Genomic DNA, 21281 nt, shown 5'->3' with positions numbered 1-21281 from the left:
CCAATCTCTGATGCCTAAGTAGTTTCTGCGATGGGGGTGGCCTCTGATGAGGTCAGCGCGCAATTGCTCGCTTACGTCATCAGACGTTACTGGGAGGTGCGAGGGGGTCTGGGATGGGAGGGGAAGCGATTCCCCTTCAATCACTGCACATGGTAGGGGGATGGGAGGCCCTCGGGGAGTGCTAGCCCTTCTTCCGAGAGCCGGGTGCAGGACGAGGTGATTACGTCCCAGGCACCTGAGCGCCACAGCCGAGGACGTAACCACCTTGTCCACTTTTGAACTAATACTTTAATTCATGGATATAAATTCAATTGCAATTATTTTAGGAAGTTTTAATGTATGTTAATTATTACAAGTTTAAAATTCAGTTATTAAAAGAGGTTAAGTGTAGGTTTACTCTTCTGTACCACACATCTACCTAAGAACATGTCTGTAATTGAATTGTATCCCTCCATTTATCATAATGCTGTTTACAGGGCAGCCTGAAACATTGTTGCTTCTCAGTCTGGTCCTTTTTTGATTTAGAAAAAATACATATTGTTTTAGAAGTCTGCCTCTGTGTACTTCTAAATCATTACAATCAAGAGGTTTAAGTATAGGGGCTTCAGTGTTTCTCTCACTTTCGCGAAAGAGAGTGATAGGCTCCAGAAATAATGCAAATAATTTTGCTGCTATAGGTGGAGAGGACATCTACTGCTTCTGTCCCTAGGGCTTAGCACAGTGCCCTCAAGTAAAGTTTACTACAAGCATGTTCCTGTCACTATCCGCTAGAGAGATTGTATATTGGGTAAATATCTGTGGGAATGCCTTTGGTTGCTGGTTGATCACTGAAATAGGGCAAGATGGTGGCTTCTTTACTTTTATGTGTGGTAAGTGGACCAATCGAGGATAATCCGGTAATGTTTCATCACTTATTACTAGATTTAGCTTCTTGGAATGACTCCCTCATATCCTGTGGGGGTGTCAGTCTTTAAATTTAGATAGTGACCTCCACGTGCAATGATCTCAAGCTTCTGCTTGCCATATCATTGAAACCTATGGGCTAGTGGATGTGTGGCGATGTTTGTTCTTCTTCTACCTGCTGTAGTTATTACTCAGCATCCCAAAAACAGTACTCTAGTAGGGATACTATATGGATAACTTTGGCCCTTCTCCCAAACTTGTCTTTATATCTCAGAATTCTATCTGACCATAATCCTTTAGGACTACAGGTATCCCATGAATACTTGTGTATGAGACCTCTAATTAGGAGAGGGACATTTAATAGAGCACTTCTTCACAAATAAAAACAAATTATGTGAATACAATTTTGTCCAATTATTTTTCAGGTATTATGGAATATGCTCTCTTACGTATGCTTAGGGATGCAATGAAAGCTGTAGTGTGAGGGGCCACATAGATACATACATTGTGAGACAGAACAGTTTTTGTATTGTTTTTAAGAAGTTGAACATATATCTCTCATTCAGAAACATGCAGCTGCAATGTGAGAAGCACGGCTGTTCACAGTTAAGATGCACCAAAAGAAAATAATCTGGTACAAGTGTTAAAGAAGAGTATTTGAGAATAGTGAAAATATCTGTTGCATTGTCTCTCCAGAGCAAGTTAGTTGAAATTATGGTCAGACAATCCTAGTTGCCCATGGGTCAGCTAGTTCAAGGAGGGTTAAGTATCTTGAAGGATTTGTCTCATTTTATTCTCTTCAGTCCTCCAGAACGTTGATAATAACCTGTCTAACCCCTAACTAAAGAGGGTAGTGACTGAAGAAAACAGATGTGTTTTCAGAGCACCAATTACAATGGCAATACTGAAAAAGGCTATCTCTGCATGTGAAAAAGCCTCTGGTCCAGAATTTTGTAAGGAGTTTTGTAACACATTGTCACTGGTTCTTCTTTGTCTCAATGTTTTTGGTTAAAGAACCCCACATTCCACCATCCTAGTGTAAAACAAATATCACCATCTTGCCAGAAAAGGGGATAGATTCAAAAGTTCATGCCTTTCCCAGGCCTATCTCACATCTTAATGATGATTTTAAAGCATATTTCAAATTTTGGCTAACTGTATGACCACTGTGATTTTAGAATGGGTAGATCCCATTCAACTTTATCCTTCCCAGAGAATCTATTGCCCACACCACCTTGTTTTTTTCTTAATGGCTCTTTATAGAGGATTTCTTATATAACATTGCTGTGTGTTTCCATAGTTAGTGTATACAGAATGAAATACCACCACAGCCATACTGCAACCTCACCATTAGTGTCTGATGACCATTAATAGTGCATATAACTCAAGATCAAGAACAACAACAAAACAAATAGCATTTTCATTTCAACAAAGCCATGCAAAGCAATCAACCCTAGGTTAGATAATCTGTGAGTCCAGTGTTCATGCAAACTGATAGTGGCTTGCCCATATATCGATCACAGTTTCTGAGCTAGTATTACTGCATAAAAATACAGTGTCATATTCCATTGTCTATGTACAATTGCCTATCTCTGTTTAGCTTCCGGGAAAAATAAACCTCCCTAGGTTAACACTGGAACATGCTCATGATAGTCACAGGGGGCATTAATCTGTTTGAGCTAAGTGAGCTAGGAATACGGTATCACAGTCATCAGTGGCTACACTTGCTCTTCCTTTTCAGCTCTGTTACAGAAATGTCAGTTCAGCTCTGTACCATTTTGAACATCATGCAGCCACATTTTAGTGCTCAATGACCTGCTGGCCTTCCATTTCATCACTATATTCCTTTTGGATATCACCAGGTCTAAGTATATGAACTTACATATTTGTTTAGTGTTCTTGGACCATGGCATACATTCTAATACGCACACAAGAGGACTAAGTTCTATACACTTACCAGGCACTTAGGTTATCAGTTACAATTTTTCTTACCAGAATTGCTTGATCAAGTGGCATTGCCATACCATGTGGAAAAAGTCCACTTATGCATTCTGGCATTGTGGCTTAGGTCTGGATGCACTGTGATACACATGTGCAATGCACCCGTGCAGCCCTACTAGGAGCCAAGTATGTTTGGTTCAAGTAATTGAACTGTGTAAATTTAAAATGAGAATTCTTAGTCACTGATTTAGTGTATGCCATAACCCCTTCCCGTTCATTGTCTCTAAGCACCCCCCCATTTTCTACCTTCTCATCCTTTTGTCCTTTCAGTGGTGTGGGCCAATTTTGAGTACAGTATAGTAACCACATGCCTGCACTTCCCATATATTAAAATCACAAATAGCAGTTCAGAACGAGAACGTTTGTTCTGCTGTTCCCTGAGGTCCGTTTGACACCTCTTATCAGCGCATGTGTACCATTAATTACTGTACCATCAGTCGCCAAGGGATTCAAATGTGTAGAATCCCACAGGGTATAGATTCCCTACTTTGGTTATGCCTGCTTCCAGACATAGGGGATTATTACAACTTTGGAGGAGGTGTTAATCCGTCCCAAAAGTGACGGTAAAGTGACGGATATACCACCTGCCGTATTACGAGTCCATTATATCCTATGGAACTCGTAATACGGCTGGTGGTATATCCGTCACTTTACCGTCACTTTTGGGACGGATTAACACCTCCTCCAAAGTTGTAATAACCCTCATAATGTCTTATCATACGTTTTTGGCACATCTTGAAATCTGGGTATGCTCCACAGTAGTATTTCCAGGGCATATGAAACGGAGATGCCCACGCTTTACAAATACCTGATCCAGCAATACAGCTGTTCATGGAGTGCTCTGGGCTGTGAAATGGATGGCTTCAAGGCACCTAAAATAGCCTTCTGAATAGAGACTGCACCCTGGGAGGTGCTAATTTGTGCCCCCCTATAAATCAATCTCATCTTCCATCTAGTGCATTGGGTACATCAACTGAGCAGCCATGTAATACTCTTCAAAGCTCGGTACTCCGAGAACTCCCTTGTCCAAAATGAGCATTGTATTTTCTATTGCAAATAGTCTTTGGCAGTTTCCTCCTCACCCCGTAACAACCCAGATTGTAAATACTGTAGTTTGCTAAAGGACTGCCTCTTCAATATCACAGGCATTGCACAAAAAGGTAGAGTATTCTGTGCTGGATTAGTGCCTTCATTATTGCTACTCAAGCAGCTGGGGCAAGGGACGTCTGCACCGAAATGGGATGGATTATTTCTTTGTGGTCACTACTTTATCATTGTTACCCACCAGGAGCTGAATGTCTGAGTCGTAAATTTGAACACCCAGATAGCTGAACGTCACTGGGTCCTTTTGCAATAAAAATCAGTGCAACTCCAGGTAGGTGTGGTCTGCATGCGGGTGAATCTGGAAAAACATGATTTGTCCCAGCTGATTTTCAGGTCTGACATACTATTGAATTTTTCCAATTTCCTCTTTTTGCCAGGTAGTGTATTTGGTGGGTCCTTCAAGTAAGGAAAAATGCTGACTATATTGGCCTTTTTACACCCGGTACTGTTAACTTCATTAATAATGATATCCGGTTTCTGGTTATCTTTTAAAACACAAAAACCACAAATTATTTATAATCTCCAACCAGACACATCAGATGCACATCACAGCATCTCTGCTACATATACTTATCTCTGGGTTGAACGCTCTCCTTAAATCGATGAGATGTTTTCCCATAATTTTGCAACCCTATATAATAACACTATGGGATGTCTTAAATGGATAGGATCCCTCTTTGTCTAATGGAATCTGAAAACATATTATTTTACCATGTTTTTGTACCTTTTTCTCACTATTCCAACTTATCTATCTTCCTCTTTCCTCTCTAAGGTTAAAGACTTGTGGAGCTGCTTTTTATGGAAGTCTAAACAAATGCACAGGTACCCTTGGAAAAGGGGAATTATCTCATGCCATTGTGATTGGCCATCCATGGCATCTTTGACCCCATATTCTGATCTCTTACTCACAACTGACTTTTCAATCCCTCATACTTTAAGAAAACCTGATTCAGTTCTCTAGCTTTCTAAACTTAGATTTGGAAAGATCTTCCTTGTCAGTTCTCCATTTTTAAGGTTACAAGATAGACTATAATATTATTATAGTACCTAAATTCAGTAAGGTGCGGTTGGGCAGGCCAGATTTTTTAGTTCAAGCATTGCAATTATGGAATTCTCTTCCTTTAACCATGCTTTCCATCTACAATTTACTGATCATGAGGAAATCACTTAATACTTGGCTTTACACCCTTTAAATGTCTTACCACGTTGCTGCCAGACTGCTGTTTGTAAAAAATCTCGTTACCAGAGTCAAGACACCTTCCACTGTAACAGTGCACTCTACAAGTATAATGTTATTATTAATAATTAATTTATGGCCCAAACCACCATTTCTTGCCTCAACACTTAATAGCCCTGCAGTGGTCTACTTCCACCCTACAAACGAAGTGCTGGATATTCACGTAAATGACGTTTCCGTTCCTGGTTGACAGATTAGCAACCATAAATATCATTACCCATATGTAGTTCTTCAGACTGCCTTAAGGTACACAAGTGCAGCCACTGAATATTAATCTGTCAGTTTGGTACAAACATGCCACCTTCATGCAAAGGCTATGATCTCACTTCTCTCAAGAAAGTCCCTGTTGAGAATTTGCAATATGCCATTATAGATGGGTATGACCTCTCACTTCATTGGCAGCCAGCTGCCTCCACCACACTGAGAAAGTTAGGAAAACTGTTTTAGGGCATAGGCAAAGTAAAAGACAGGTTAAGATTCACATTGAAGATTCCATTATTAGTCATTCGACATTTACCTGCGATCCCATTTAACAATTTGAGGTTTAATGGGGGCAATTTAGGGCATGTAAGCAAAGCATATTTCAGGCTTTGGAGTGCTTTTAGTACCAACTAGATCTTGAGGTAATTCTGCTAGAGAGTTTCTTAATATTTTAAGCCCCACCGGTGCCAGCAGTGCTTCCATGTCAGTTTTGCCATCTTAACAACTGCGAGACAGCCCTGCCCACGTCTTTCTAGGTAAAGTGCAGACTAGATGTAACAGCATGAAGTTGGACTTAAGCCTTTCTGCTGCTCAGTCCAAAAGGGAAAGAGGAGTGAAATCAGCTAGCATTATATCAGAAGGGCAGACCTTGTTGGTTTCATTGCAGTTGAGTTCTCCTGGAGACTTCTGTGGTGGATCTGCCACAAGATATTGCCAACACCATGATTCCAGCTTTAACACCTTTGTTGGATACCTCGTTGGGGGCTGGGTTTGTGCTTTGGCATTTGAAGGATGAAGTGATGTAGACATTATTAAAAATATACCTAATTTGGACATGAATTGTGAGGCAAATTATCTTCCTATATCTCTCCTTCCAAATATTGCAAAGTTGTGGGGCTATATTTCATTAGTTAGCTGTCCAGTTATTTGGAGGAATATGAATTTGTGAACCCTGCTTAGATGGAGGTTTCAACTGGGATAGGCCCTGAAAATATGCTTGCCACTGTTGTAGACGAATTGCGACTAGGTCTGGATTCACACTGAGCATGAAATGTGACTTTTGCAAATCAGCACTAAAGTGCTTTGGACACATTTCTTCACATGAAAATGTAGATCCAGAGCATGTGAAATTAAAACCTCTCATATCACCATCAGCCCATTTAAGTATCTCTTCATTTATTTAAATCAAGGTATGTGAGCAGGCTTACCAACCTAGAGCTGGGGAGTGTAGATACCATTTTGGCATGGGCTGGCCTGATCCATTCTTCGACACGCCATTTGGTTTTTTTTTTTTTTACAACTAGATACGTGATGCTTGCTGTAAGCCTGTTTACGGTCCTTGCTTACTGGGACAGCACAGATGCCATTTTGTCTTGTGGCAGTAGGGACCATTTATGTTTTTGTAATGCCCCATGTCATCCAGGCTATGATGCTTTCTAGAGTTCCTGTCTGGGCACCAGTTCAGAAAATGAGGGGGATCCAACCGGAGCCTGGTACGGGCATTTATTTCTAAACTTGATCTGCGGGCTAGCCAATCTAGTTAAATATGCAGAGTTTGTCTTGACATAACACCCACATGTTTGCATCTGCTTTCTGTTTGGAGCAGCAACATGCGGGCATTGAGGGGGTTTCTTATTTTCACTTTCAGCTAGTTCTAAAGCGAAGTCCTTATTTAAAGAGCCATTGTCCCCCTTTCTGCTTCAACTCCTGGAGTAGTTCAGTTCAGTTCATCAACTTTATTCAGCCAGTACAAAATAGCCATAAAAGCACATAAATATAAATACATAATTGACATACTCTTATCTTAATTCATAATACAAATGCTAACTAACCATAATAAGTAAAACATAAATATGTAATGTAAAATACCATTAATACTGACCCCCCAAATTCACAATAACAGTTATCATAAAAAGAATAAAAAAGCTAATTTATTGTATATATCCGGTTTTACCGGAAATAAAGACAAGACTTTTCCTGATTTGTATGGCGTTTAAAATATATAATGCCACCCTACCACATCCATATGTATTTTTAAGTGTTAACAAAAATTCCAGTGCCACCAGATGGGTTGTTATACCCTTTTTTTTTTTTTTTTTTTTTTTTTTTAAAGGGTTTTAAGATAAAAAATTCTAAGATTTTCAAAAAAACTTGCAAAATAAAGTGCAGAGTGCTTTGTTTACTTATCCCATCACAGGATGTCTCAAGGGGGACAAGCCCTCATTCTAGGAAATGTTAATAAATGATGCACTATACCCAGTCTTAGTCTTGTCAGAACGAACCGATGCTGCATATTAGTAACACCAAGTTGGTATCCTTCTCTGCTTGCCTCCAATGAGAGGGACATATAGATGCCAGCAGTGGGCTTCATGGATTCATTTGTTTTCCTACTGTCAGCCCTGTATTGCAAGAAAGTGTTTTTTATACATTTCTTTAATAATGTCAACACTTTCTCTGGGTTTAGTTTTATATTTATATTGAATACAGATTTGAAAGAAGAATCATTAAAGGCAAGCCATGGAATACACATAGCATTATCCAATTTGAAACATTCTAGTATAATTTTCTTAGTGAAAACAGTTTCCTCGTAACACCAAATACTGCGCCATAGGAGCAAAGGGCTCACCCTCAGCACGCTCTCCAAGAATTGGAGGCCCATCTCTTGATATACAATCCAATTAGATGCTGGTGTAGGTAAGCATAACAAACATTTTAGAAAATGATTTTCCTCTAATTGTAAAGGGGTGCTTTTTGTGTACCCCCATACACCAACTCCATATACTACTGTGGATAATGCTCTAGCCCTATAGATGTTTGCCATAGTAGGGATGGGGCGACTCCCTAAATTGCTGGAAAACATGAAAATGGCACCGGAATTCCTTCTTAACTTATCCTTTTCCGAGTGAATATGTTGTTCCCATTGCTCGAGAACAATACACCCAAGTAACTGAAAGACTTTACAGTAGTTATCTTATGAATATAAAAACTTTTACATTTCTTTACCCTTTGGTCACAGGTCATAGTAAAATGTTTAGATTTGTTAATCACCATACCCTTTAAGGTCATGAACTGTTCTAGACCATCCATTAGTTTTTGAATCCCCACTGGGGTCCTGGAAATCAGGACATCATCAGCATAGAGTAATGCGGGTACGGAGCACCTAGCCACACAGGGGGTCTGCCTGGATTTCCTGCAGGAACTTATCCACCCCATTAATATATAAGGAAAACAATAACTGGGCCAATACACAGCCTTGGCTAATACCTCTACCAATATTAAAAGGGGGGGGGGGTACATTCTCCTAATTGGCCAAAGAGGACTTTAAATGTTAGATCTGCATAAAGGTGGGCAATAAAATCAACAATGTATCTTAGGGCACCCATATCCAGTAGTGTGGTCGAAAGAAGGGCGTGCTCTACTAAATCGAAGGCACTACTAAAATATGCAAAACAAATGTACAGAGCCCCTGTTTTTGGCCTTTGTTTTCTTACCTGCAATCAGGTCTAAGTTAAGACATTGCTCTATAGTGCCCAGTCCTGTCTTAAATCCAAACTGGGCAGGTGAAAGATATTGTTATCCAATGCCCAATCATTAAGTCTTGCCAAGATTACCCTACTAAAAATCTTCATGGATGAATCCAGCAATGATATTGGGAGATAGTTTTTGGGATCAGCTTTATTATCTTTCATGTATATAGGTATGGACTTAGTCTAGGACATTGGAATCTCCCCGGTCATTGCTATATTAAACAGCCTTGTCAGAATGGGTACCCAAAAGTCACTTTGATATTTAAAGACGTCCACCGTACCCGGGGCCTTATCCCCGGCACTAACTGAGATAGCTGATAAAACCTTATCTTTGGTGATATGTAAATAGTTGGGGTACCCCAACTCCAATTGCCTGGGTAAATCTACTGTCCCACTCCTTTTCTTGAAGACCCCTGAGAAGTGGTCCCCCCATGCTGCCAGTTCATGGGGCGCCCATTTGGTCAGAAAAGGGGCAGTTACTATTTTCCAGAACAATTTAGTATTATTTGTATCTGTCGCCTGCGCCAAATTTGTCCATGCCTCTTCCTCAACTCTTTCTTTTTTTGCTCCAGGACTTCCTTATATTTTACCCGTAATGACTTGATTGCAACTGGGTCTCTAGGAGATATATTAAGGCCTAGTTTAAGATCCCCCCCTAGCTTTGGTGCATGCATGATCGAACCACCCTTTATTCTTCTTAGTCTGCCTATATTGGGGGTAATAAATCAGAAGGCACTTAGTATGTGAAATGATTTTACTAAAACTACTGAGCAACTATGAGAATACTATACCCTCTTGTAAGCAGCAATTTCAGACGAACACCCTTGTACAATATTCTGCAAAAGATCTGCTGGATCCACGTCTTTCCATTTCAGTCTCACACAGTTTTTTCTATGGGCCTCTACCTGGTTTGCAGTAGTATGGAACTCTTCCTTGGGGCCCCAAAATACTGTAGGGAGAATAATCGGATCATGATCGCTCAGTAATGACTAGGCAATGTAGGGGGTATCGCATACGTCATTGGCAAATGATGACACAACAGTATGGTCAATTACAGATGAAGAGATAGTACCTCTAAATGATGTTATAACCTCCCCATTAGCACCTCGTTTACATTCCATTAACATCAGGTCATATTTTGACAAAATCATGTTGAGCGCCTTTCCATAATCATTATGATAAAAATGGTCAATGTCTACCCCCTCAGGACTGGTTAGCCCACATGTTCGGGATATTGGTAGGGGACATGATTGGATGTTAAAATCACCAACCCACAAAATAAAAAAATTAGACTGAACAGAGCCTAGAAATTTGTATAAATTCTGATCTAGTGCATGAGCTACTCTACATCGAGTAGAATCAAAAACATTATTATAATAGTTAATTAATACCACGATCGATCATACCCACATATTTCAGCCACCGCATTTGAAAATTTGGGGTCTCCCAGGAAGTCTTTTTAACCACTATAGGGAGTTTATTTGAAATAAACACTTGAAGCCCGGCCTTAGCCCTCCCAGATTAGGAATGAGTAGCTGGCAAGAAGTCCGAGGTAAATCCTTGCAAATAGACAGGGGAAACACACCATGTTTCTTGAATACATACCAGATCAAGTTTGTTGATGTTACACCACTCCTCTGCCTCAATCTTACTACGTAGACCTTGGACATTCCATGTGGCAAAGTTATGGCACTCTTTAATATTCCTAATAAACTCATAATCGCCATTCCTTGCTTCCATTTGGCTATTGGTACTTAAAGAATTCCAGATTGATTCCCCATGGATGTTATTAGTACCAGCCTCAAAGTCCAATCCTTCTGTCTCCTGGGTCTCTGTGGGGACAATACAATGGTCAGTAGTCGTTATCTTTTCGGTGAGCCCCATCATGTTTGGCCCCATATTCAAGCTATCCACGTGTCCCCTATACTTTTGTCAATCGTTATTTGAAAGTGTACTCAAGGCCTGATATCTATTGTTTAATGGGACTGGGTAGCTATAGAAAATAATTTTAGTTGGCTCAGAATAGTGATGTACCGGGAGGTCCTAATTGTGCAGGTTGCAAATGTCGGTAGAATGCACCCAACTGAAGCAATGATGGAGTATTAGCATGGTATGGGTGGAAGGTATCCCTAAATAAAGTATCCCTCACAATTCTAGGGCTCCTAAAATTAATAATTAAACAATCTCCCCCACACTCTTTCTCTAAAGGACCTACCCAGTTTACTCTTCGAGTTAAGATGATCTGGTGGGCATTATCTATTGTAAATACATTGTTTTGGACCATGCAATGCAATGCTTTGTTCTTCAGGATCCCTTTGGATTCACTCTGGTCTAGCCGTAAAGGAGGGACATTGGCCATGATAATTAAATAGGGGCAGCACTCTGGTGGTAGATTAATAGTTGGAGGATCCTCCATCACTTGCAACGGGGCTGGTGCAGTGCATGCTGGCTTCAAAATGTTACCTAGTTGTGGCATACTAGGTGCTTTCAAATTTGTTATGGATCTTGAGGCGTCCGATGGCAAGCTGTGCAGCTTCTTGCTAATAATTGTACACTGTCCACTAGGTTGGCCTTTGCCATTGGCCAACCTTCATTCTTCTATAGTATTATGCCTCCACCTAGGGCTCGGGACTAGGCCAGCTTTATCAATAGGCTCTATGCCCTGGGATACAACTAAGGGAACCGGCTCGTTTTGTAGAATATTCTGTACAACAGTTGTTTGAGGAATAGGAGCCACCAAGGGCATAGAAAATTTCTGGCACGTAGCGAGGCTGATATAGGAATAGCAATAGCTGTGTCCATACACCTTGTGTGGTCAACACCATTCCTTACGTTTTCCAATTCTAGGGTGTGATTAGTATCGGTTACTAGGTCTTTTGGTCCGGGGTGTCCCTCTATACCTTCACTCAGTCCAACTGCCCCTAGAGATAGACGCCTTTCGGCAAGATCAATTTCCTTTGAAATGATTCCCACCGCCCGTACCAGAAAGGAATCGATTGTTGAACGACATGGTTCAGGATCTACCTTCTGAACTATAGTTTTCCGTTTATCCATAGTACTGAAATCTATATTAACACCTGCTTCAATATATCAGTTTACAGCTGAAAAGGGGCCGGCATCCAATAGGGAAACAATAATAGCTCACTTAAATACTTTAATGTCTCCTATACTTGCCCGGCAAACCTTGTGGACATGCACCGTTTTACAGCCTAATCAAACATTAATCAATCCAAAAGCCAAGAAAGTAGGCCCAGCCCAGCCTCGTTCGGCCGCTGCAGAGCGTCGTAGGCGCCCTTCACCCCCTATGGCCAAGAGCAGAGTGTTTTTTTTTTCCATTTCTAGCACTGCTGGGCATTCAAGTGCATAAAGATATGTAGGCTCTGCAAAAGAAACTAGTATGCCTGACTGTCTTTGCTACCAGCAAACCTAATCTGAGTGCAGCCTTTCACAAGGACATTAGAATCATGAAAAGTAACCCGAACCCCAAGCCGGTCAGTGTCTAAATACCTCTGTGGGAGGAACCATGTACTGTAAGGAGCATTTACAAAATCAGATGCTGTTGGAAAGGGGGTTTCTGGCTGGCTAAAGCTTGCACATCGGCCAGGCATAACCCACCTCTCTAGTCAGGACAAGTAAGTCACACACCAAAGATAATCCATGCTCACCCTTGGTAGCTTGGTGCAGAGCAGTCAGGCTTATTCTCAGAGGTCAAGCGTAAATCGTTTGTGCACACACTTACACTGGTGACACAATAAATACACCACTAAAGAGACTCCACACAAGGTCATCTCAAAAATAGATTTCTATATTATACATATATATTATTGGGACACACAATGTAAATCACAGTTTCTGTGTAGAAACATATATTTCATTGGGCAAGAGCAATATAATGCACAACTTCTGGGAAGATATATAGATTCAGCCAATACTAGTTATCTTGGGCAATTGCAGGATAACCAAAAGCACCTACCCTTACAGTAGTGCCTCTTAGGCAAATATGTGTTGAGAAAAGACATGTGGATCACTATTTGTCCTACTAAGTACATCGGTCACCACACTGTACAAGTCATGTCTGTTGCGATAACACATAAATCTCTGTAATGATTACCATGAAAGCGTAGGACCCCTATTATGTATTATATGGTAAGTCAACACAAACCTATAGCGCCCGAAGCACCTGGGTGCCTTTTACTGCTGTCAAGTACTTTTAATTGTGTGCCCTGGTATCACAAGTCAACTAGATGACATAGATAGACTCAAGTGACTGAATGTCCCTCAATCCACCTGGAATGCATCATGAGAGGCTGAGGCATCTTTGCCCCTTTTAGGGATTGTACTGTAGAATTCCTGCTTGCCTCTGGATCCTCCCCAGAGGTCTACCCCATAGTGGAAGGCCACCAGGCACAGATTCACAGTCTGCCCTGGCCCCACTCACCAGTGGTATTCAGTAAGGGCATGGGAGGAGCTACACAGTGGGCTTGGCACAGCATCTGGCAGGGAGAATTAGAGAGGGAATTCCCCTCAGGCAGAGACAGTGCCCACCACGTGCTGCACAAACAAGGGGAAATCTCTCGTGTGACACTGGAGGACATTACAGCGCTCTTCAAGATCCCAAAAAGAAAGTGGTCTTCATGCGCTACTAATATACCCAACAAATGCAGGCAAATCCTGCGCTCACCATGCGTAACAGGTGTACTCTGGCAGTGCAGGCCAATAAAAGTGCTCCCGGATGCGCTTTTGTTTGGGGGGGGTGGGGGAGATCTGTCAGTCTCAGCCCCATGTCAATCTGGCCGGTGCAGAGGCTTTAAGGGAGAAGGGGTCAGTTAGTAACCCCTGGAGAACACTTGCAGTTTGGGGCAAAGCCGGCAGGCCAGCACATCAGGGCAAGTTCTCCAAAATGACAGTTCCTCCTGGTAGCCCAACATAACCTGGGGGCCCAGTGGTCAAGGAGCAGCTGGCAGCATGGTAGCCACAGAAGAGCAGTCCAGATGAGTCCTTTGAGCAGTCCAGCAGTCCTTTTGTCGGAGGTTCACTCCCAGTTCCAAAAGTACTCTAAAAATCATGGGGCGTGAGCCCCTGTACTTATACTCCAAGTGCCCAGCTTCTAGAAGGTTCCAGCCAGATCTGGCCAGTTCCAAGATTTTCTCTTCTCCCCTGCTGTGGCTCCAGACATCTGTAGGGGGTAAACAAGCCCTTTGTGTGGGGGGCAGGACACAGCCTATTGAAGTGTAAAGTGTGAACGACCCTCCTTCTCTCCGAGCCAGGAAGAAAATCAGTACATAGATGAATACAGATGGAACCCTTTCACACCTAACTCTCCCTGATGTATGGCTGTCTGGAGAATATGCACAAATTGGAGATGTCACTCTGCCCTAGATGTGGATTGTAGTCAGGCTGCAAAGCACATAGTTATAAGCACAGAGAAATCACCACTTTCTAAAAGTGGCATTTCTAAAAATCTACCTACACCAGTAAGCAGGATTTCTCACTACTGTTCCAAAGATATCAAACATGCCCACTCTACTCCTCACAGATCAGAAATTGCCACTTAGACATATAAAAGGGAATTCCCAATGCAAACCTATGAAACGAGCAGCACTCACTGTAGTGAAAAACGAAATAGGCTGTTTGTCACTACTAGCACATGTAACAAATAAAAATATATGTCCTACCTTTTACATGCACAGCACCCTGCCCATAGGGCTATCTAGGGCCTACCTTAGGGGCCGACGTAAGTGTGGTAAAAAGCAAGTTTAGGACTTGGCAAGGAGTTTGATTTGCCAAGTCAATGTGGCAGTAACCTGCCAGAAGGGCACTGCAGTGGCAGGCGTGAGACAAGTTTGAAAGGCTACTTCTGTGAGTGGCGCAATCTTTGCTGCAGGCCCACTAACAGCATTTAATTTACAGGTCCTGGGTATATGGCATACTACTTTACAAGGGATTACAGGTAAAGTAAATAATCCAAACAGGTGTAAACCAATTATACCGCGTTTTAGGGGAGAAAGCATATGCACTTTAGCACTGATCAGCAGTGGTAAAGTGCCCAGTTTCCTAAAGCCAACAAAAAAAGGGTCATTAAAATAGGAGGAGAATAGCAACAAAATTGGGGATAACCCTGCAGAAAGATCCATTTTCAGCAGATTCGCTGTAGTGAAAACTTCTAGTATCTTTATTTAGTAGATCATACACTGCTAAAAATGTTACATATAAAAAAAAATCTGCTTTGTAGGAATATAACACGTTTGTCATTTACTATATGAATGTTAATGGAAAAGGTTTTGTGAAAGATAATCTGCATGTCTCATTAGAGAAGACCATCCTGCCAGTGTCCATGAAGTGTTATTTATTGTCCCCCAGGACTGGATCGCTGCAATAGAAGAGCATTCTGCCTACAGCACTCATTACTGTACACAGGATCAGCAGAGTGATGACGAGGAGGAGGAAGACGCCATACCTCCAGAAGTCTTGCAGGAATCTTTGGCGGTAAGTCTGTGGTAGAAATATCCTACGACTTCATTTCAAGGAAATAACAAGCATTTTTTTTTGCGGAGTTTGGACTGAAAATACCTAGTGTGAGTGATTGAGACCACCAGGCTGCAGCAAACACATCGTACTAATGCATCTCGTGGTGCTGCTGCTGCCAGCTTAAGGGCACTTTACCTATTATTTCTACTGATTGAAGGCTAAATTCCTTTAAAGTTAGCCCTTAAAACAATATGAAATTTGTCTGAATATCTGTTGGTTGGTATGGCTTTATTTTGCTCTGCTGAGCTGCAGTTTTAATAGTGTAATACACGTTCGGGCCAGCAGAGTGTGCCTAGAGCATACTGCATGTGTCTCTCTGCTTGTGCTCTCATAGTATTAATAATCTTGCTTCTGGTTTAGAGGTTGTAATATAGTTTGCAAAACAAACAAGCATTAGCAATGCAATGGGTCTTACATTTGTTAGAGTTAGAGCTATTAACGTTGTAAACTCCTAACCAGACTTTTCTTGCCACATAAACTGATAATCAAAAGTAAAACAGTTTCACATATGCGAGCCAACAGTTACCATGAGCTTGAAGGAGACAGAGAAAAGGAAACAGAAGTTCGCTTGCAGTGAAACTTATCGGCAAAAGTGCTGTTACCCGTGTAACTGGCAAAAGTGCAATTATCCATGTAACCGGCAAAAGTCAAATTATCCATCTAACCAACAAAACTAGAATTATCCATGCAACAAGGTCATTGTCTTGCAAAGCGCTCGACTACTGACTAGCGAGATCGCTCTGGGTAGGAAAGAAAAAGAAAAAGTAGTGAAGAAGTCATTCGGAAAACATGGAGCCTTGTTACGTTTTCAGTAGTTTACTGGTACTGTAAAGGAGGGCTAAACACTAGAAAAGGCATGACATATTCATGCCTTTCACTAATGAAATCAAGCACATTTTAAAAGGCAAGCCCACGAACCAACCAAACTGATGGGTGTGACATGGGTGTGGTTGAAAAAAGTTTTTTTTTTTTTTTTTTACATGGAAAGTTTTGCGAACATGGTGTCAAAGAATTATTTTCATAATCAATGTTTTGAGCATCTTATGGAGAAACCACTCTGAGATAAGATATGCATACTGTATTCGATTGGGGTGGTAAAATACTGAAGAGGTGAGAAGCACCTCTAAACTACACTTCAGAGTTCTGCAAGCGCAAGTCGAAATAGAAATAGAAAATAATGACTATAAACGGACTTTGGCAAGGGCAGAAGGTAGCATTCAGGTGACTACTGTAACGTTTCGATAAATGGAAGATTAGTGTACGGCAAATAAACATATTTTAAAAGGTCTGACACACTGTAAGGTCAAAAATAGTTTAATGGTACAGAGTAACACCTGATATTAAATTATGGTCTCAGGTTTCTATGAAAATCGCTCGGATTAACAAGTTAGACAGGCTTGATTTTGTACACATCTTATTGAGACAAAACAGCCTGGCCTTCCTGCTCCTTGGCTCTGGTACTGAGGCTGCAAAGCCTGGTTCCTCACTGTTACCCCCATGTCAGAGCTTGGCCTCTAAGAGCCTCACTCTCATACACTCGAAGCAGGGCCTGGTTTCTCTTCAGCCTTACCAGTTACATGGCCTGGTCAAGAGTGATCCCTTTGTGGAAGAGGTACCCCCGTCACCTTGAACTCCTCTGGTCGGGAACTACATCAAGACTTTTGCCAAAAATTAAGCATAGCAGTGTGTGATCCGCAGTACACTGCAACCTAGGCTGGTGCTACCACTGCCAACCTTAGAATCTGAACGCTTGGTCAGTGCCACGATGAGGACCCTGATCAGACCGGAAGCTGTACCTCAATACCAGTGGCGTAAGAAGGCCCAGCGGCAGCTGCTCCTTTTCTTACATCACCGCCAAGGCCTGGAACAACCTCTCCCTCCACACTGCACCCTCACTGGCAGACTTCAGAAAGAGACTCAAGAACTGACTGATCGACAGAGACATTGCATCCCAGCGCCCAGATATCGCCAGCGGTGAGAGCAACATGCCATACAAATGACTGACTGATTGATTGAGCCACCTCACTGATATCTGCAACTCGTCAACTTCCAAGTGAGGCTGCTACCATGATCTCAATAGTTCAAAAGCCTCCTCAGGCACAGAATCACTGCACGCATCCAGACTGCAACATTAAGACTTGGATAACCTCAGGGCTTGAGAACTGTTAGACAATGAAAGCCGATGTCGCAGGTCGAGATTTGCAGAAGAAAGTAAGACTTTTTACTTGTAGCCCCAGAGAGATGAGTGGCGTGAACCACTGGACACATCTAAGCCTTAGTAGGTGATTGAGTGAACTGTACATGTGCCCAGTCAGTAACTTATCTCAAATAATTCCACAGCTTCAGGGCACTGGGGAACTCTGTGAACATGTGGAGGGAAACCAGAGAGTGTAGCACCTGAAGATCACAAACAGGATTACAAGCATGTTTCTTCTTCCCCTAGTAATGTGTTCTATTATGGTATGATATGTGATTAAAGTACTTTTTTTATTCAGAAAATTAGCACTGGGCTGGGCAATACATTTCTGTGTCTGCTGATTGACAAGTGTTGCACTCTTGTCCCTTGCATTGCCTCCCTAACAAACCTTTGCCTGATCACCCCTTCTATACGTAAAGTCAAGTGTGGAAAGAGTGTACCTGAGCCAGTTTTTAGAGTCATAGTAGGGTGAACCCCAGGACACCAGTGGCAAACAACCTCAACCACCACATAGCTGCCCAGTAGCCCCGACTGCCATGCAGTACTCCCAAAGGAGCCTTATAAAACATCTGTGCTCAAAGCTGGTCATATAGAACATGATGTATTGGATCACTAAATCATACACAAAGTAGTTTGCTGCTCTATACTGGTTTGTACCTTGCCTATAACTCACAAAGCTCACACCGCTTTCTCCATTACACGTGGGACAAGGAGACTATCCTGCAAGATCATGGTTCCTTTATTTATTCCTGTTATTTAGTAATATCGAGAACACCCAATACCTAATAATTTTCGAAAACATGCATGTTGCAAGCTATATCAAGTTGGACGCAACTGAAGTAGTATTACTCTACAGGCAGTTGGGCTGAGGTGCAGAGATACAAGGCAGTGCCAAAGTTGAAACAGAAGGCGGCCTCGCTCTACGTTCCATGTCTTTGTCGATTCTTAGACATAGTAGGTGACCAGAGAAACCATCATGTAGCTGGGGAACTTGAATCGACCTGTGTCCAGCACATGTACTTAAATTGGTTTCCCTGTCCACTTACTATGTCTAAGAATCGACAAAGACATAGCAGGGCCATATCTGCTCATGCAGATTTTTCCTCACATGTGATAGTGCACCCTGCCTTGGGACTGCAAGTCCATCTGTGACTTGCAAATATCACATGCAGTGTTAGAGGGTCAAGCACACAGAAATGTGTGACAGGTCATGTCTTCACTTTTGTCTTCTCTAAGACATGCAGCCTGCGATGGCAGCACTGTGCGCATTTGGTGAGTGGTCCACAAGGGTGGCACAATTTGTGCGCAGCCCTTATGGACCTTCTTTAGTACCCTGGGACAAGGGCAACAGGGGTACCTTTTGCTAGGGACTTAGAGAGGATGCTAAAGTTTTTGCCAATTGGGGATAACAACAGTACAGTTTGGGGGACAAGATCTAGCACTGGAGACCTGGTTCGCAGGAACCCAGTGCACTTTCAGTCGAAATCACATCAGATACCAGGCAAAAAGTGGGGGCTAACCATGCCAGCAAGGGTGCTTTCGTACATGACCCTCACCCTAGAAGGAGGATGAGACTAACCTTTCCCTAGGGAGTCCTCATCTTCTAAATGGTAGAACCTGAAAAGGCCATCTTAATAGCATGGTCAGTCCCAGGCCGGTGTTCCACTGTGAAGTCCATTACCTGTAGGGAGATGGACCACCTCAACAGTGTGGGATTTTCACCTTCCATTTACATCAGCCATCTGACAGGCCTGTGGTGAGCTTGAACAATGAAGTCAGAGCCAAACAAGTATGGCCTCAACTTCTTTAGAGACCAGACCAAAGCACAAGCTTCCCTGTCAGTGGCACTTCAATTTAGGAGGCTGGCCTGGTGTGTGGTGGGTACCTATGGTACTTACACCTTATACCAGGTCCAGGTATCCCTTATTAGTGTAGTGTAGTCCGTGTCTAGAAGCCAGGCTCTCTAGAGGGAACTGTGGAAGAGCAGCCAAGGCTCATCTAGGAGGCATGCAAAGCTCATGCAATACCACTGTAGTCACACTTAGTAATTACACAGATGAAAGAAAACACTCAGTGTTACAGAAATAAAGGAACTTTATTTTGGTGACACAAATACCAAAAATACCATAGATGCTATACTCCCTTAGGAGGTAAGTAATACACAAATTATATACTCTAGTATAAATAAATAGGCATAAAAACTGTTTGAAAATCAGTGAAAAATCACAATTGAGAGAAATAGCCCAAGGGGGACAACAAACCATATACTAAAAAAGTGGAATGCAAAAGTCAGTCCCCCACCTAGGTAAGTGGCGTGTGTAGAAGAGAGCTGGGAGTACTAGGAAAGCACAAAGGTAAGTACCACAACCCACCCCAGCGACCAGGAAAGCAGGAGTAAATCACTGTAAATCCCTCAGAACACCCACTTAGAAGAAAAGAAGAAGAAAAAAAAAAACAGAAGAGACTGCAAGACACCAACAGTGGACTCCTGGAAAAGAGGACCTTTGCAAGAAGGGGACCAAGTCCAAGAAGCACAGCAGAGTCCAGGAAGGGCAGGAGCCCCTAGCCACAAGACTGAAGGTGCAAGAGTTGAGTCGACTGTGAAGAAGGGGAATCAGCACTGCACCCAAGAAGACTATTTTGAGCTCCTGGAGGGTGCAGGTCATGTCCCACGCCAGAAGGAGGATTGCAGTTGGGTTTGCATCTTCTGATTCTGCAAACAAGCCTTTGCACTTGCAAAACTCGCGGTTAGCAGAAAGTGGAGCTGCCAGGGACCAGGAAGGACCATATGGACCCTACCCAGGAGAGGAAGTCAGAGGGGCCCCTAAGCAACAAAGAGAGCCCACAGAAACCCAGGCAGCACTCACAGGACGGGGACAAGGAAGTCGAGGAAGAGGCCGAAGCAGCACTATGTAAAAGGCTCCCACGCCGCCGGAGAAACACTCAGGGAGCTGTGCATCGCAGGATGGAGTGCTGGGGGCTGGAGCTTCAGGATGCTTGAAGATCTCGTGGAAAAGATGCCAACAAGCCTTGGCAGCTGCAAAGGATGCAGTGCACAGGGGTACTGCCCTGCGTGGGCAGGCAAGGGCTTACCTCCACCCAAGTTGGACAGCTGGAAGAGAGGACCGTTGGGACCTCTTCAGTCCACCACTTGTGATGCAGGATCCACACAGCTCAGCAGAAGAGGGGATCCACACAACCAGTCGTCATTGAAACTGGTGCCTGCACAAGCAGGGGAGTGACTCCTTCACGCCAAGGGAGATTCCTTCTTCCTTCTGATGCAGGCTGAAGCCGGGCTGTCTTCAGAGGATGCACGACCAGGGAAATGTTGCAGTTGCTGGAATGAGCCATTGATACAATGTTGCAGGAGGCATCTTGCTTCTTTGTTGCACCTTGTCAGGTCCTGGAGCGACCAGCTACAGTTTCTTCGATCAGAAGTCAAAGTAGAGTCTTGCAATCCGAGTCTGAGGAACCACCCAAGAGAGAGACCCTAAATAGCCCTGAAAGGGGGATTGGTCACATAGCTGGGTGACCACCTATCAGGAGGGGGCTCTGACATCACCTGCTGGCAATGGCCATTCAG

The 21281-nt window shown here is 42.7% G+C and overlaps 1 protein-coding gene across 1 annotated transcript in view; it reads left to right on the top strand.

Moving 5' to 3' along the window:
• Positions 1-21281, top strand: part of OSBPL1A (oxysterol binding protein like 1A) — a 1294449-nt gene that overhangs the window by 302214 nt on the left and 970954 nt on the right. Inside the window, exon 13 of the mRNA XM_069220031.1 lies at positions 15334-15459. Coding sequence (XP_069076132.1) covers positions 15334-15459 — 126 coding nt within the window. The remainder of the gene's footprint in view (positions 1-15333; positions 15460-21281) is intronic.

Source organism: Pleurodeles waltl, chromosome 2_2, assembly GCF_031143425.1.
Source record: "Pleurodeles waltl isolate 20211129_DDA chromosome 2_2, aPleWal1.hap1.20221129, whole genome shotgun sequence".
Classification (NCBI taxonomy): domain Eukaryota; kingdom Metazoa; phylum Chordata; class Amphibia; order Caudata; family Salamandridae; genus Pleurodeles; species Pleurodeles waltl.
The sequence above is the reverse complement of the archived record's forward strand: the minus strand, read 5'-3'. Positions and strand labels throughout refer to the sequence as shown.